Raw genomic sequence first — 16,989 nt, 5'->3', positions numbered from 1 at the left:
CCTAAATACAGTTGCAGTTAAATATTGTTAGAAATGGAGAATTCTAGACTTGTGCATGTGTCCACCTTCTGCCCCTCAGCCTTTCTTCTTTTAGCTAATAACTGGAAGTAGGTAGGACTTTGCTAGGTCCTGTCTGACCTTTCTTCTTTGTGAAATTTAATTTATAAGAAGTCTAATAAATTTAACCCTAGCATAGTATTAGAACAAGTTTTTCTCACCTTATCAGTAATTGACCTTTATTTTTTAATGAGTTTTACTGAAACTTGTGATCATAGACTCTGGATTTTTAGAGCAGGAAGAGTTGTTGGTCTATATTCTCTTTCTCTCTCTCTCTCTCTCTCACTCTCACACACACCCATTTTGAAGTTAAGGAAACAGAGGCCCAGTGGGTGAGCAGTGGCTTACTAAAGTTCACTTCACTTACTAGTTCTCTTTATCTTGATTTTGATTGCAAAGGCTACCTTGTGTTATCTCTCTTCCCAGGATAACATTTTCTAGATTTTGCTTTTAAAATTGTGCCAGTATAATTTTCACATGATAAATTAAAACTGTTTGTGGTAGTTGAAAATTACTGAAAAAGAAAGAAATAAGCAAACTTTGTCTTACCATTTATATATCAGCGCTAATTAGAAGTTAATGGAATACATGAAATAAGTGTTATAAAAATTAGAGTTTGGTGAGTGTTTAGTTTCAAATTATACAAAATTGTTATTGATTATTTTTCTTTATAGACCCTCAATATAGTAACCTGGTCTCCTTGTGGGCAATATTTAGCTGCAGGGAGTATTAATGGTTTAATTATCATTTGGAATGTGGAAACCAAAGATTGCGTGGAAAGGTATGATTCAGTATATCTTTTGTCTCTTTCTTGCTTATTTCAATTAGACTTTTATTTGTCTTATAAAACATTTCAAATTTGTAATTATTAAATTGTCAAAATGTAAACAAAAACCTATTAGTGTGTCAAAAGTCATTTAACCATTTTATTTATTGATTGTTTTGGCCCTGGCCAGGTAGCTCAGTCAGCTAGAGCATCATCCCGATAGCCAAGGTTGTGGGTTCAATCTCTGGTTAGGACATATGCAAGAATCAACCAATGAATGCAAAAATAAGTGGAACAAGAAATCGGTGTTTCTCTCCAAAATCAATAGATATTTATTGATTGTTTTATTTGACCATTTTATTTTTTTTTAATATTTTTTAATTACAGTTGACATTCGATATTATTTTCTATTAGTTTCAGGCTTATAGCATAGTGGTTAGACAATTATATAATTTACAAACTGATTCCCTTGATAACTTAAGTACCCATCTGGCATCATATATAGTCATTACCACTTAACTTTTTCTTACTAAAATTTACCTAAAGAAATATATAGTTTATATTTTTCTTGACAGTGTTTTAAGAACTTACTTTTTAATTTTTAGGGTGAAACATGAGAAAGGTTATGCAGTTTGTGGCCTAGCCTGGCATCCTACTTGTGGTCGAATAGCTTATACTGATGCAGAAGGAAATCTAGGGCTCCTGGAGAATGTTTGTAACCCCAGTGGAAAGCTATCAAGCAGTAAGGTAATAAGTAATATGGTAGAACAGTTTCTTCAAAGTCTTTCTGTTGTTATATGCGTTTGGAAAGCACCACCAACTACATTACTTTCTTGGAAAATTACAATTCATATGATTATATTAGATGATCAGTAATGATCCTATAGTAAACAAAACTGTTTAAACTTGTTTAACCTAATGTTTCCCAAATATATTTTCCTAAGAGACTGTTTTTTCCTCCATATAATACCTATTTATATCCCTTGACTTCCCAAGGAATACCTTTGTGAAATACTGTTTTCCTCTCCTGGTGTTCTGGGGATTGTTAGTTAAATACAGGCATACCTTGGACATATTGTGGGTTCAGTTCCAGATCACTGCAATAAAGCAAATATTGCATAAAGTGAGTCTCACACATTTTTTGGTTCCCCAGTGTGTATAAGGTTATGTTCACATTATACTGTAGTCCATTAAGTGTACAATAGCATTATGTCTAAAAAAACCTATATACCTCACTTAAAAATACTTTATTGCTAAAAAATGTTAATCTTCTCCTGAGCCTTCAGTGTGTTGTAATGTTTTTGCTAATGGAGGGTCTTTACCTTCAGTTTGTTAAAAAAATGCATTTATCTGTGAAGCACAATAAAATGAGGTATACCCATAAATGTTTTATACTTAAAAATTAGTTAATAGTTATAACTTAGTTTTAGCCTGTAACCTTTTTCTGCTCTGAATTAGCCTTAACTTTTAGAGCTCCCCATATACCTGTGATGCTTAGCCAAGCAGCCTTACCGAAGGCTTGCTTTCAGCAGTCCACATTGAAGACAAATTATAAAAAGAAGAGACAAAAAAAGAAAAGCAAAATAGTCTCTCTTGTTTATACCTCCTTGTTTTTGTTCATTATTCTCCCTGCCTGGCAGATACACCCATTCATATTTCATGTCTTGGTTTAGACTTACAGTTAAAGATTGCAGACTTTATATTTCTGCTCAGATACCTGCTACCTGAAACCCTCATTAGAACTGCACTAAAGGAATTTTTTTTAATGCACAATCCCACAAGGTTAAGGAAGACAGTTGAAGTGAATATGGTAACACAGTTTTGGAAGCTGGAAAATAGAAAGATGATTAGAAACTTTTACTTTCTCAAAAAGTTGAATCCTAAGACCTCATTGGAGGAAAACTGAGGTGCAGTTCAGTTTGCTTGGATGACTCCCCAAAGACTGAGAATTTGATAGCACTAGGTAGTTCTAAAAGTAGAGCTGAAGACATAAGCAAGTAGATCCCTCTGGTCTCAACATCAGTGTGCACAGCTGGGTAACTCCCCTCCCTCACCACCATACACATTCTGCTAGAATGCTGGAGATTTATTCTTTAGTAAAGGTAAAGTAGAGAAAGTTGCCCTGGCTGGATAGCACAGTTGGTTAAGCATTGTCCCAATACAACAAGGTTGCCAGTTTGGTCCCCAGTCAGGTACATACAAGAATCAACCAATGAATGCATAAGTAGGTGGAACAACAAATCAATGTTTGTCTTTGTCTCCCTCCCTTCCTCTTGCTCTCTCAAATCAATTTTAAAAAAAGATTACTAAGCCTGCCTTTATTTTTAAAAAAATAGAGATGGTCTTTGATCCAGGCATACTTAATAATTTAGTGGCATTGGGTGAAAGGGGAATACTTTACTGAAGAGAATTAAATAAAAGTGTATATGCTTAAATGTTGAAATTCCCAGTTCACGTTTTATACTTGGCTCCCAGATCTTTGTCAGCCAGTCTTATGCTTTTCAGGCCGGAGACTGGAAGAATCATCTTAGGGAAATTTGTTCAAGAAAAAAGACCTAAAGAGAGAGAAGATTCTTAACTCCAGAAAAAACAAAAAGTTGTAAAAGAAAGGAAATATGATCATAATATACCACATCTGTAAAGTGAGAATCAGAGTAATGTCAGTACCTAGAGTTATTGTGAGGATTAAATAAATTTTGTTCAAAGAATTAGAGATCAAAACGGGGTGATGAAGAAAAATTCATGTGAATTTTGTAGCCTTGTGGTTGGAAGATCAACACAGTTTTTAGAGAGCTAGAGTGGTCCAAGGAAACTTTTATGGAGTGAAGGAAACATTGCCACATTAAAAGATCTGATTAATCCTACATCTTTTCTCAGTAAATTTGTAATAACATCATTCTTCAAACATCAGAAACTTAGAATCATACACCCTGCAAGACATCCAGAAATAATTCACCAGGTGATTGTTGAGAGTGAAGTAGTTTGAGATCCTGCTGAGGGCTCTATATTTCTAGGACCATGTAAGTAGTCCAAAGACTAAAGATGGCATTGCCTAATAGCCAAGACAATTGGTGTAAAGAAGACATTGTAAGGCTATAGAGATGCATGGAGAATAACCTACCACCCAGTGACAACCACATGTTCAAAACAATCCAGTCACAGATGGACTGGGGAAAAATAGCTTGTAATGATTTTTTCTGGAGAAATGTGCAAACTCAAATAGAAATTTCTTATAACTTGAGAAAGATTCTCACTTTGACATAATTAATCCTGGAAGCTAAAGAACGTGTTAAAAATTCCTACAAAAGCAAAAAACCCAAGAAACATTCCAACTTACCCAGGAAGCCCTGACTGCTTGCCTAAGTGGCTCCTGCACTCCCGTATGCACCCAAAACTCAGGAGCTGACCAAGGTCCTGTCTGAAAAGTACAAAGCTCTCCCAGGGCAGGTGAAACTGAATGTATTCAAGATTTCCAGAAGGAAAAAGAAGAGTTTGAGGAGAAACCGGCTCCGTGTAGGAAGGACCACCCTGATCTAGTCCAGAATTCCAAGAAATCTGTTGTCCCCCAAAAAGAGTCCAACCAAAGCCCAAAAGAAGTTTCAGGAAAATGTGAAGGTGAAGTCTTCCCTGAAAACTATTTTTCCAAGAAGTTAAAATTTCCTGGAGGGCCCAAGAATCCCCCCAGTGAATACATACCAGAAGTTTTATCAGGATTTGTGGTCAAGTAGGGGGCTGCAAGATCTCCCCCTGAGGGAGTACATGGTGGAAATTGGCAGATGCTGGCAGCACATCCTGCAGAGCCAAGAAGGAGCAGTATAAGAAGCAGGCTGAGGAGCTACAGAAACTGTACATGGTGAGCCTGGATCACTGGCTCAAGAGTCTGTCTCCTGAAGAATACACTGCTTACAGAGAGAGAACCCATACTAAGCATAAGAACATGAACATGAATGGAGGCCCAGACCCCAAGATCGTCAGTACAGATCTGTAATCTCCATCAGCAAGGATTCTGTAAGAAGGGCTTTGACAGGAGTAGGGGCTTCAGGCTCCAGAGACAGAATCATCAGAGACTATTGGGGGCCATTCTCATGTCTCACAGGGAACAGAAAAAAATAAGGAAGATGGGGAAAGGCAGAGAGCAGTAGCTCCTCAGACTCCAGCAGTGGTGATGAAGATGAAGAATGTGAGGGCAGCAGCTCCAACTCATCTTCCTCAGGAGACACCTCCACCTCAAACTCCAGTTAAATGGTGGACAGAGAACTTTCCAGCAAAACTCCTTGGCATTGCCATCACATTAAAGGGTTCTTCTCCCTTTCCTCTTTCATTTTCTTCCTTCTTTCCTTCCTTCCTCAAAAGAAAATAGGATTTGTTGGAAAGAAGAGATCTTGTACAGGACCTTCTGACTCTCCTCTATACACCAAATCCACCCCCCAGAGAAACTCCATGCAGTTAAGGTTCTTGGAATAAACAATGAGATGATTGGCTATGGAGCGTACACTGGATTGACTGAATCAATGATTAATTCTGTTGAATTTCTTTGCCTCCTTTGTTTTTCTATTGGTTCTATTCTATTTGCTTCTATAAACATCAAAAAACAAACTAGCTTTAACTGAGATCATTGAAAGCAAATATGTCTTACCTAAGTAGTATTTTGTTCAAATAAAAGTAAATAAGAGAATATCTTATAATTAAGGACTTGTAGGTGACTTCTTTTCTGGGAAGTGACTTTTCAGGGCATAAAATCTTGCCTTGTATTTGGGTATGTACAGTATTTCTTTACTTCTCTATCCTATACTCCTACCCCATTCGTAGACTATAAGGCATTTAAAGTAAAGACTAAGTCTTATATAAATATAATCCTCATAAATATACTTACTAATTAATTCTTATCAGAGCATTGCTTAATAGAGTTTATAGATGCATATTAAAAGATTGCCTTTTGAGTAATTGAGTTTATCAAAATAGCTCACTAATACTTTCTAATCTATTTGTTCAAGGTATCTAGCAGAATGGAAAAGGATTATAATGATCTTTTTGATGGAGATGATACGAGTAATGCTGGTGATTTTCTAAATGACAATGCAGTCGAAACCCCCTCTTTTTCAAAAGGGATTATGAATGATGATGAGGATGATGACGTCATGCTGGCTTCAGGTCGCCCTAGACAGCGAAGTCACTTCCTAGAAGATGATGAAAACTCAGTTGGTATGAATTGACTTGTGGATATGATGATCCATTCTGTTGATTAATCTTTTCAATTTTTTATTAAAACTATTATTTAAAGTCATTATTGATTTTTGTAGAATGTAGCTAAAGCAGTATGTAGAGGGAAATTTATAGCATTATATACTTATGTTAGAAAAAGTTTCAGATCAATGAGCTAAATTTTTGCTTTAGCAAAATAGAAAGAGAAGAGGAAATTAACCCCAAGCAAGCAAAAGAAAGGAAATAATAAATAGCAGATCAATGAAATTGACAGTAATAAAACTATTTAAAAAGTCATTGAAATGAAAATCTCTTTGAAAAGGTAAATAAAATTGATAAACCTCTATCTTGATTGATCAAGAAAGAAAAACACATATTACTGATATAAGTATGAAAAAGGGGTCATCACCATAGATCCTATAGACCTACACTATCCAGTATGGTAGCTGGTAGCCACATGTGGTTATTGTGCAGTAGAAATGTGGCTAATTCAAATTAAGAAGTGATGGTAAGTATATAATGCAACCAAAATTTCAAAAATGGTACTAAAAAAAGAACGTAAAATACCTTAGTCAGTTTTTCCATTGAGTACATGCTGAAATTCTATTTTAAATGCAATATATTATTAAAATTATCGGCTTTTACTTTTTAAAATATGGATACTAGAAATTGAAAATTACACATGTAGTTTGCATTATGTTTCTGTAAGACACCACTACTATTAATATCATAAGGATAATGTTGTATTATTAGCAACTTTGTAGTCATAAATTCAGCTTAAATGAAGTGGACATATTCTTTGAAAGGTACAAGCTCCCAAGCTAACTCAAGAAGAAATAGAGCCCGGCCAGGTGTGGCTCAGCAGTTGAGTGTCGACCTAGGATCCAGGTGATAAGGGTTCGATTCCCGGTCAGGGCACGTGCCCGGGTTGTGGGCCCGATCAATGACTCATCATTGATGTTTCTACCTCTCTCTCTCCCTCTCCTTTCCTCTCTCTGAAATCAGTAAAGATATATTTTTAAAAAAAAAATAACCTGAATAGTACTATATCTGTTAAAGAGATTGAGATTGTAATTAAAAACCTTCAACAATGTACAGTGGTAAATTGTGCTGCATTTAAATCATACTGGGTTTATAGAACAGTAATCCTCAAATGATTTGGTCTCAAGAGCTCGTTGTACTGCTATATATTGTTTTTGCTGGAAGTATATGAAGAAAAATCAGTCCCACACAAAAATGTAGTTTGAAAAGGAAGAAGTATTTTAATAGCCTATTCAAATAATTGTGGATATACTTCTTTGATACTGTACCAGAAAACTCAGCACATGAAAGCTTCTTAAATATTACTTGCAATGTGAAATATGAAAACTTTTCTTTCTTTTTTTAAAAAATCTATTGATTTTAGAGAGAAAGAAACATTGATTTGTTGTTCTACTTATTTACGCATTCGTTGGTTGCTTCTTGTATGTGCCCTTACCAGGGATTGAACCCACAACCTTGGTGTATTGGAATGATGACTCTAACCAACTGAGCTACCTGGCCAGGGCTTGAAAACTTTTCAACTCTGTTACATTAAATCCATTGGTCTAACTTGAACATTGAATGGATCTTTTACTATCTTTGATTTTGTACCGTATGCATTGGTAATTTGGTAAATACTGGTTCACTGAGGTTTGTGGACCTTCCTAATATGGATGCATTATCCAAAATATATTTGTTAGTATCATCACCAGTCTCATCAGAAGTTTTTAAATATTGGGAAGCAATCAAGCTCATGGTGGTAGATATAAGTTTTTCAGTATTCTGATTTTTGTTTGTAAGCTCAAATTTTATCATTGGCAACAAATTCTGTCAGTTATTCATTTTCAAGAAAATGTTTGTCAGGTACCCAGATCGGTATACCCATAGTTTATATGGCATTCTTTCAAGTAAAAATGGTGTTTCATGAAAAAAATCAGTTCAGCTTACAACTCAATTGCTCAAATGCTTTTTCCCCCCCAGCCATTATACTTATTTATATACACTTCCATTTTAGCACAGAGAACATTAAAAAAAAACCTGCGAAAGCATCAAGATTTAATAAAATTATATTCTTACTGCAATTGAGTGGTGGTTAATGCATTGGCCACTAGTAGATTGGTGCCTGTGCCTTGATTAATGCTAAAGCACCAGTAGTTTTGCCCTCCATCGCTTTTGCACCATCACCGCAAATGTTAACAAAATGAAAGAGGCAAATAGCATGTTATATTACTAAGTGTGAGTAAAAAGATTATTAGAGTTAGTTCATAATGTTTTTCTTTTTCCAGGTCATTGGTATTTATGATTCTCTAATTATAATCCTTTGTATTTTAGATATTACAATGCTAAAAACTGGTTCTAGTCTTCTCAAAGAGAAGGAGGAAGATGATCCAGCAGACAGCATTTATAATCCGCCTCTCGTACCATCCCACAGGCCATTGTATGATGGGCCTGTGCCAACCCCCCGGCAAAAGCCGTTTCAGCCAGGTTCTACGCCCTTGCATCTCACTCACAGATTCATGGTAAGCCTTGGATCTACACATAACTTTGAAATAGTTTTACCTACTTTTAAGCGTTTTATCTCACTATAGCTAATTAGTTTGGTAAAAAAATTTTTAAAAACATGATTTTTTAAAAACTGGCCTGGAGCACTTTGGTTGATTTTAATTTTGTGGTTGTTTTATGGTTAACTCACAAGACTTATTAGTCTTATTTCAGCTTTATTATTGAAAATGGTGTTAAATAAATTTTGCTCTGCATAATGATATATAATGAACCTAAGTAAATGTGACTGTATCTTGTAATATATCTGGCTATACTTCTAAACCTTATTTCTCATATTGTATTAGTTTTTATATAGGAGATTATACTGACTCCAAAAATGCTAGGTGGAAGATATGTTTTGGAAGGCATCTCTTATAGTATATTATCTGGTACATCTATGAAAAAGAACTATCTGCCCCCCCCCCCCCCCCCGGAATGTAAGCACCCCAAAGATAAAGCTTTTTCTATTTTGTTTACTGATAGCACTTAGAACAGTGCATGGCACAATAGGCATTAAATATATATTTCCTGGATGGATGAAAGAATACTAACTTTTTGTCTTAACTTTGAAAACTAAAAAAGTTTAATATTTTGATTTGTTCATTATTTGAGGTTTTCCACTGAGGACTTTGCTTATTGTCCGTTTTGAAAGGTATAGGCCTATCAGAAATTTATACGTAAATAGTGAAAGTGATGTTTTATTTCAATAAAACTTTGCGTGAGTAATCATCAAGTAATAAATCTTAATTTTTTATTGTCAACTGTTTTATTTACATAAAGTTATATTTGTGGTAGAGGAAAGGAAACACTAGGGCCTTTTGTGAGCCTATAGTGTATACCAGTGGAAGAGAAATTTTCCTAAATAGTATCAATTTGTGTTGCTTTAAAATGTATATACTTATTACCATAATATACACCAGTTATTTGGAACAGAAAAATATGCTGTCATTTATAACCATACTTTAAATTTGGGGGGAAATTTTTTTGAAGAATATAATTGTTTGGTTGTTCAAAGCCAGTTATAAAGTGGTTTTTAAATGATAGTAATGTAATTAAATGAGAAATATTCCATTTCCTAGTAAATTTGTGTTACATGTACTTTCTGCTCATGAAGATAGGCATAATTAGTTATTGTAGCTCTGCTGTTACTACTGTTTCCTGAAACTGTTTAGAGGTAGATGAGCTGTGGTCGCACCTATAGCTTAAACTTTGATGTAGACTGAATTGTAATATTTGTTATTTTGTACCACTTTGGCCTACTGATTCTCAGAGCTTTGGTTTTTCTCAGACTTGTATTTAACCTTACGTGTTTGTAGGTGTGGAACTCTGTTGGAATTATTCGCTGCTATAATGATGAGCAAGACAATGCCATAGATGTGGAGTTCCATGATACCTCCATACACCATGCAACACATTTATCAAACACTTTGAATTATACAGTAGCAGATCTTTCCCATGAAGCTATTTTGTTGGCATGTGAAAGCACTGATGAACTAGCAAGGTAAATTTGACATTATTAGAAAGAATTTGTCACTTTTGAATTATTAGATACAGTTGTTGAAATTCAATACAAAAACTTAATAAAACAAAACTATACCTTTTATAGTGTGGAATTTCAGAACAAAGAGTTTAGTATAAATACCAGCGCACCCATAATACCCCAGAACATGTGTGTTTTTGCCTAGTTGTCCCTGTGTTACATTCTCTAACTATGTGACAAAATAACATGACCTGAATTATAATACAAGACAAGTGGGACTACTTTGTTGTTGTTTTTTATTAGTTTAAGAATAATATATATTAATTGTAAACAAACTTAAGTACAGAATTTTTAGAAAATGAAAGTTTCCCCCAGAATTCTACTTAGATATAACTACTGTTAACACTATAATATGTATCCTTCCAGATTTCTTTTTGTATGAATCCCACTTTTAAATTTACTTATTGAGGTATAATTTATATACAATAAAATGCACCCATTTTTTATTTATAGTTTGATAAGTTTGACAAATGTGTATGTACTCGGATAACCATTATCACAATCAAAATATTTTTTATCACCCCAAAATGTTCCCTAATATTTCTTTGCAGCTAATCTAGTCCCAAGCTTGGAAAGTTACTGATCTGGGTATTTTTGTTGTTGTTGTTGTTGGTTTTTGTCAATATAAATTAGATTTGAAACTTTTCTTAAAAAAAGAAAATCACACCAAAAACTATTATTAGTACTATTTATCTGTTTGATTTTTTTTTTTTTTAATTTAACATGTTTTGGACTTCTTAGATATTTTGATAGGTAGGTAGGTAGATTGACAGACAAAAAGTTATGATGGAAAAGCAGTGGATACAGAGTCCATATTTTTTTAAAGAGGAACAAGTATTTTACTAACCTTTTATTTCAGCCAGTTTGCTCTCTCCTGATCTCTTTTTCAGCTGATTATAATATTTTATATACTTAATCATAGATTTTACTAACTCCCAAGTGATTTGAAATTCAAATTCTTCTGATTAGATATATTAGCTCCTTGCTGCTCAAAGTATGGTCCACAAACTAAGGGACATGGGCCACCTGAGAGCTTGTTGAAAACACAGAATCTCAGACCCCACTCCAGACCTGAATCAGAATCTGTATTTTAACAAGATCCTCAGATGATTGAATATGTATTAAAGTCTGAGAGACACTCACTATATTAGATCATTTCTTAAAATAATTAAAAATTTTGTTCAATTACAGTTGACATATAATATTATATTAGTTTCAGGTATATGTTAGGTCATTTAAAAATTTTAATTGGTTTCCTAATTTACACATTGTAAAATCAATTCAGCACTTCATTATTGAATTAAATAAGTTTATTATAATAAATCACTGTTGACTTAGTGCCTCTAACTCAGAATACCTTACATAATTAGAACTTTTATTTTCATGTGTAATTTTGATTTCAGATACTCTTCTCTTTGTTTTCCTAGGTATATTATTTCATAGCCATGTATAATATTACCTTTTCATTTTAATATTGAATTTTTAAATTATGGTTCAGAAAGTCAGTACTGCCTCAGATTACCAATACTGTGGTATTGCATTCTGAAGCCCAAGTTTAATAATTTACCTGTGTGTGTGTGTAGATACATATGTATGTATATATATATACACACACACACACACACACACACACACACACACATACACACATACATGTAAACTTTATATATATATGCAAAGGAGAAAAAAAAAACGAAACAAATTATTGGCAATGTTTGGTAATCTCACTAGTGGGATAATATGTGATTTTTCTTTCTTTTTCTCTTTTTGTTCTCCCATATTATTATTATTATTTTTGTCAGTGAGAGAAATGTTGCCTAACATTTTGAAGCTTTCTTCCTTTTTTAAAAATTGGTTGTGATTTTTGTATGCATTTACCACCTAGGATCATACTCTGCAGATTTTAGCCGTCTTTTTTTTCTTCATTTAACATGTGAGCATTTTTCTGTATGTTTAAATATTCTTCAATAACTTGATGTTAATTGTTTTAATATAGTTTATTTTAAGTATATTTCATAATTACTTTCTTAAAGACATTTCCTGTACTATTTATATATACCAGAAAAATAAACCATGCATTTGGTTTTGTTACTGGGTATCATGATTAGTTATATACAATATCAAATATGAAAGTTTGTTTCTATCTTCTTTTCATTTTTAGCAAGCTTCACTGCCTACACTTTAGTTCTTGGGATTCAAGCAAAGAGTGGATAGTAGACATGCCTCAGAATGAGGATATTGAAGCCATATGCCTTGGTCAGGGATGGGCTGCTGCTGCTACTAGTGCCTTGCTCCTCCGATTGTTTTCCATTGGAGGCGTTCAGAAAGAGATCTTCAGTCTTCCTGGGCCTGTGGTGTCCATGGCAGGACATGGAGAACAGCTTTTCATTGTTTATCAAAGAGGTAGATTTTTTTTTTCAGTCTTTTATAATTTTACCATAATCTAAAGTAAATAGAACTTGAGCTTTTTTTTTCTTTTCTTTTTGTTTTAGATTATTACCTCCGTTTGCATTTTTTTTTTAGCATTTGGAATCAGTGTAATTTTTAAATGTATAGAATTTTATTGTATTTACTAATAGCAATGAAAATGAAAACATTTTATTTATAGAAGAACTATATTAGGGAAAGAATTTCACAGTAGAATTTGGTTAATTGCTTCCATGTCTATATCTTAAAGGAATTTTCAGAGTTTAAATGCCCTAAAAACGAAACCAACTCTGGTCTGAAGGCCCAAAACAGCTTTGAATGTGACTTTTTAAAGTTACTGTTTTCTTTTCCTCTCCTCATATTCTCTCTTCAGTCTCCACCACTATGTTCAGACAGGTTTTATCAAGGTTACCAATGATTTCATTATGCTTATTTTTTAAGAATAATTCTGTCAGAAATACTTTCTTGTCTTGACTCCTGTGACATTCCTCTCCTGATTTTTTTTTTCCTCACTGATAGCTCTTTTGGCTCTTTTGCTGGTGCCTCCTTCTATGTGGACCCCTGAAATGCTCTAGGACTTAGTCACAGCCCCTCTTCTTTAGTACTCTTTAGGACAGAATCTTTCAGTGTTTTGACTGCTTAGCCTTAATAAGAACTACATTCTACATTGCTACTCTGAACATACCTGCAAATGTAACTGAAATAAAAATCTCATGGACAGTATTTACTCTTTGATTTTATGTTTCTTTAAATGATGGTCGCAACTCTAAATTGATTTCATGATTCATAACTCAAAAAATGTAGTTTGAGAAACTATCCTAGGAAATCTTATTATGACCCATGTCTTTAAATACAGCCTTGTGTCCATGACTTCTAAATTAATATCACCAGCCCTACTCTCTTCTTGTGTTTTCAGACTTGCCCACTTGAAATCCCTATATAGGTTTGATACACATGTCAAACTTAACTTGGTCATAATAAAACCTTTGATATATTTTTTTCCTTCAAACTTGCTTCTTACTTAGTTACCGCATATCGGTAAACAGCATATGATCAATCCAGCTGCTCAAGCCAGGAATGTAAGAGTTATCCTTGATTTTTTTCTTTCCCTCACCCCCAAGTCAACTGTCAATAATATATCATCATGTCAATTCTTTGGAACAACATACTTAAAATCTCTCTCTTTATCTCCTCCACTAAAATTCCAGTCCAGCCCAGATGTCATCTCTTCAGCTGTTTCAACAGTCTTCTAACCAGTCTTTCAGCTTCAATTTTTGCATCCTAAAATTCATTCTCCATATAGCAGCTTGGGTAATCTGTTAAAAACAGTAACCTCTTCGCTTAGATTCCTCTGATGACTTCCTGTGCTTTAGAATAATAGTCAAATTTCTTTTTTCTTTTTTAAAAAATATATATCTTTATTGATTTCGGACAGAGGAAAGGAGAGGGAGAGAGAGAGAGACAGAAACATCAATGATGAGAGATCCATTGATCGAGCCCACAACCCGGGCATGTGCCCTGACCGGGAATCGAACCCTGATCGCCTGGATCCTAGGTCGACGCTCAACCCCTGAGCCATGCCCGGCTGGGCAATAGTCAAATTTCTTATCACAGCTGACAGGGTCTGACCTTTGCCTGCCTCTTCCATTTCATCTCCTGCCACCTTTTCTGTTGTTACTCATTCTGGCCATACTGGCTTCTTTGTGTTCTTCAAACTCACCAAGTTTTTTCCCACCTTAGGATGTTTTCATGAGGTGTCCCCTTGGTCTACTATAGAGCTCCTCTTCCTAACACTTGAGGGCTGGCTCCAACTTTCAGTTCATATCTCAGCTTAAATTTCACTTTCTCAGTGGCCACCTCTGACTAGCCAGTCTAAACTGACCACTCAGTCTGTCACTCTGTATCACATTATTACTTTAACTCTTTGATAGCACTTAGCATTTTTTTGTTCTTTTGTTTGTTCGTTTTTTAATTCATTTGTTTGTATTCTCCTACCCAAGTATGAATTTCACGAGAACAGTGACTTTGTCTTGTTTACCATTGTAGCCCCAGTGCCTGGCACATTATAAGCTCTCTGTAAATATTTCTTGAGTAAATGATTTACCACTTATAACCACTTTATATAAATAGTCCATATAACATAGTATTCTGCCTCTAATACCTGAATGGTGCCTCAGTTAGTTGGGTTATTCGAAAAAGTAGTGCTAGTTAATCTAAGAAAGAAAATCACTTCAATTCACAGAATATAATTTAGACTGCATTATAGGAAAATAACCTTTGATATCTGATTTGTATTTATATTTTTTCACTAGGAACAGGATTTGATGGGGATCAGTGCCTTGGAGTTCATCTGCTAGAGATGGGGAAAAAGAAAAAACAGATTTTGCACGGTGATCCTCTCCCTCTTACAAGGAAATCCTACCTTGCATGGGTTGGATTTTCAGCTGAAGGCAAGACAAATTCATTTATTTATATTAAAGACATTTTTCAAGAAGAAAGTTGTGACTCTAAATGACACACAAGATTAGATGGATTTAATTGACATTTATAGAACATTTCACCCCAAAGCTGCAGAATATACTTTCTTAAGTGCTCATGGGACATTCTCAAAGATAGACCACATGTTAGGACACAAAACAAGTCTCTACAAGTTCAAGAAGACTGAAATCATATCAAGCATCTTCTTGGACATTTACACCAGGGAACACTATGCCGCTGTAAAAAAGAAGGATCCTTTACCCTTTGAGACAGCATGGTGGGACCTAGAGAGTTTTGTGCTAAGTAAAATAAGCCAGTCAGAGAAAGACAAGTATCACATGATCTTACTTATATGTGAAATCTAATAAAATAAACTACACAAAGTAGATCCAGAGACATAGAAGCATGAAACAGACTGACAAATCTCAGAGGGAAGGCAGGGGTGGGTGGGTGGGGAGAGATTAAGAATTTATATGTGTATATGCATAACCCGTGGACACAGACAATAGTTCAGTGGGGTGCAGGGTGGAGGGGATCAATGGGAAAAAGAGGACATTTATAATACTTTGAACAATAAAGATAAATTTAAAGAAAAGAAAATGGGTAATTAGGGAATTTACGGTGCACTTCCTGAGACGGATGCAGACTAGGTGGGAAACAGGGATGCTTACCTTGGATTTGGGGGACAGAACAGTAATAAGGCAAGGAAAGAGGGAGAAAGAAGAGTACTGAAGACAGATTCTCTGCATCTTTAGCTTATATCAGGTTTTGGTATTTTTCCAATTCTCTCTTAACCAGGGAGGCTTCAGATTTAAGTTTAATTTTTTTACTGAAATTGGCTTTTGAAAATATTGCTGTGTTCCAGTAGATGGCATAGTTTCGACTGAAACTATTCCTTTTTTCTCTTTATTTGGGTAAATTTCAGTCATGTTAGGCATTTTTTTCCTTTTTCTGTGAGGTCTTGCTTGATGTGGTTAATGAACTTTTGTGAGAAAATAAACTTGGATTATTTGCCTTTTGTTTTTGTTTTCTCTGTTTACTTTCAAATTGAAAGTTGAATCATTGGTATGTATATTTAAAATAGTATTTATTTAACAAATACGTAGCTACATCTCCCAAGTGGTTTGTTTTTCTCTTGATGTATAGGTACCCCCTGTTTTGTGGATTCAGAAGGCATTGTTCGAATGCTTAACAGAGGGCTTGGTAATACATGGACTCCTGTATGTAATACAAAAGAACACTGCAAAGGAAAATCTGATCACTACTGGGTGGTTGGTATCCATGAAAATCCCCAGCAACTGAGGTGGGCTATTAGAAAATGCTTTTTAAAGTGTATCTTTGTCTTTCACTTTAGTTCATTTACTTACTTTCTATATTCACTAAATTAAGAATTTGTTTATATTCACTGTGAAGTTTTCAACCAATTGCTTGACTTGGAGCTTATTGAACAAAATAGGACTTAAGTTTATTAGTGTGACTATAACATCACTTCAGCCTGATAGGGAGGGGAGTTCAGGTTAGACATGGCATTTCATCTTTTATTACAACCTCTTATTTTTACATATGATTTAGAATTGAATGTATATAATTTAGCTGCTTTTTGAGATTTTTAGCCTAATTATTGTAACAGAGCTGTGTAATTTAATAGTTTACTACAAGTGTAGAATTCTCAGCCCATATAGTCTTCATTCAGCATCATGTTGAAGAGTTTCCTCTATTTTGACACCTGATAACTTCTTGGTCTAAGAGATTGTCAATGACATGTAGGTACTTGGTGAACAAAGAGGTCTCTGCTTTCCTGGAGCTTATAGTCTGAGGAGACAGATAACAGAAACAACTAAATATTAATTACTACTTGGGATAAATGCCATTAATTAATCTCAGCCAGATCCATGATAAAGAATAACAGAGGGGCATGTTTTAGGTGTAGTGATCACAAAAGACTTTTAATGGAGGT

At 34.5% G+C, this 16,989-nt stretch overlaps 1 protein-coding gene and 1 pseudogene across 3 annotated transcripts in view; both read left to right on the top strand.

Moving 5' to 3' along the window:
• Nucleotides 1–16,989, top strand: part of WDHD1 (WD repeat and HMG-box DNA binding protein 1) — a 56,156-nt gene that overhangs the window by 19,122 nt on the left and 20,045 nt on the right. For both annotated transcript variants that reach the window (XM_081148345.1, XM_081148346.1), the window contains exons 9-16: nt 732–838; nt 1,429–1,570; nt 5,818–6,025; nt 8,378–8,565; nt 9,904–10,088; nt 12,289–12,530; nt 14,867–15,004; nt 16,179–16,335. In XM_081148345.1, the coding sequence (XP_081004471.1) occupies nt 732–838; nt 1,429–1,570; nt 5,818–6,025; nt 8,378–8,565; nt 9,904–10,088; nt 12,289–12,530; nt 14,867–15,004; nt 16,179–16,335 (1,367 nt within the window). The remainder of the gene's footprint in view (nt 1–731; nt 839–1,428; nt 1,571–5,817; nt 6,026–8,377; nt 8,566–9,903; nt 10,089–12,288; nt 12,531–14,866; nt 15,005–16,178; nt 16,336–16,989) is intronic.
• Nucleotides 3,866–5,065, top strand: LOC308564595 (upstream-binding factor 1-like protein 1 pseudogene; annotated as a pseudogene). Its single transcript has one exon. The product of its transcript is annotated as an upstream-binding factor 1-like protein 1 pseudogene (transcript).

The sequence above is a fragment of the Miniopterus schreibersii genome (assembly GCF_964146895.1).
Source record: "Miniopterus schreibersii genome assembly, chromosome: 1".
In the NCBI taxonomy this organism is placed as follows: domain Eukaryota; kingdom Metazoa; phylum Chordata; class Mammalia; order Chiroptera; family Miniopteridae; genus Miniopterus; species Miniopterus schreibersii.
The sequence above is the reverse complement of the archived record's forward strand: the minus strand, read 5'-3'. Positions and strand labels throughout refer to the sequence as shown.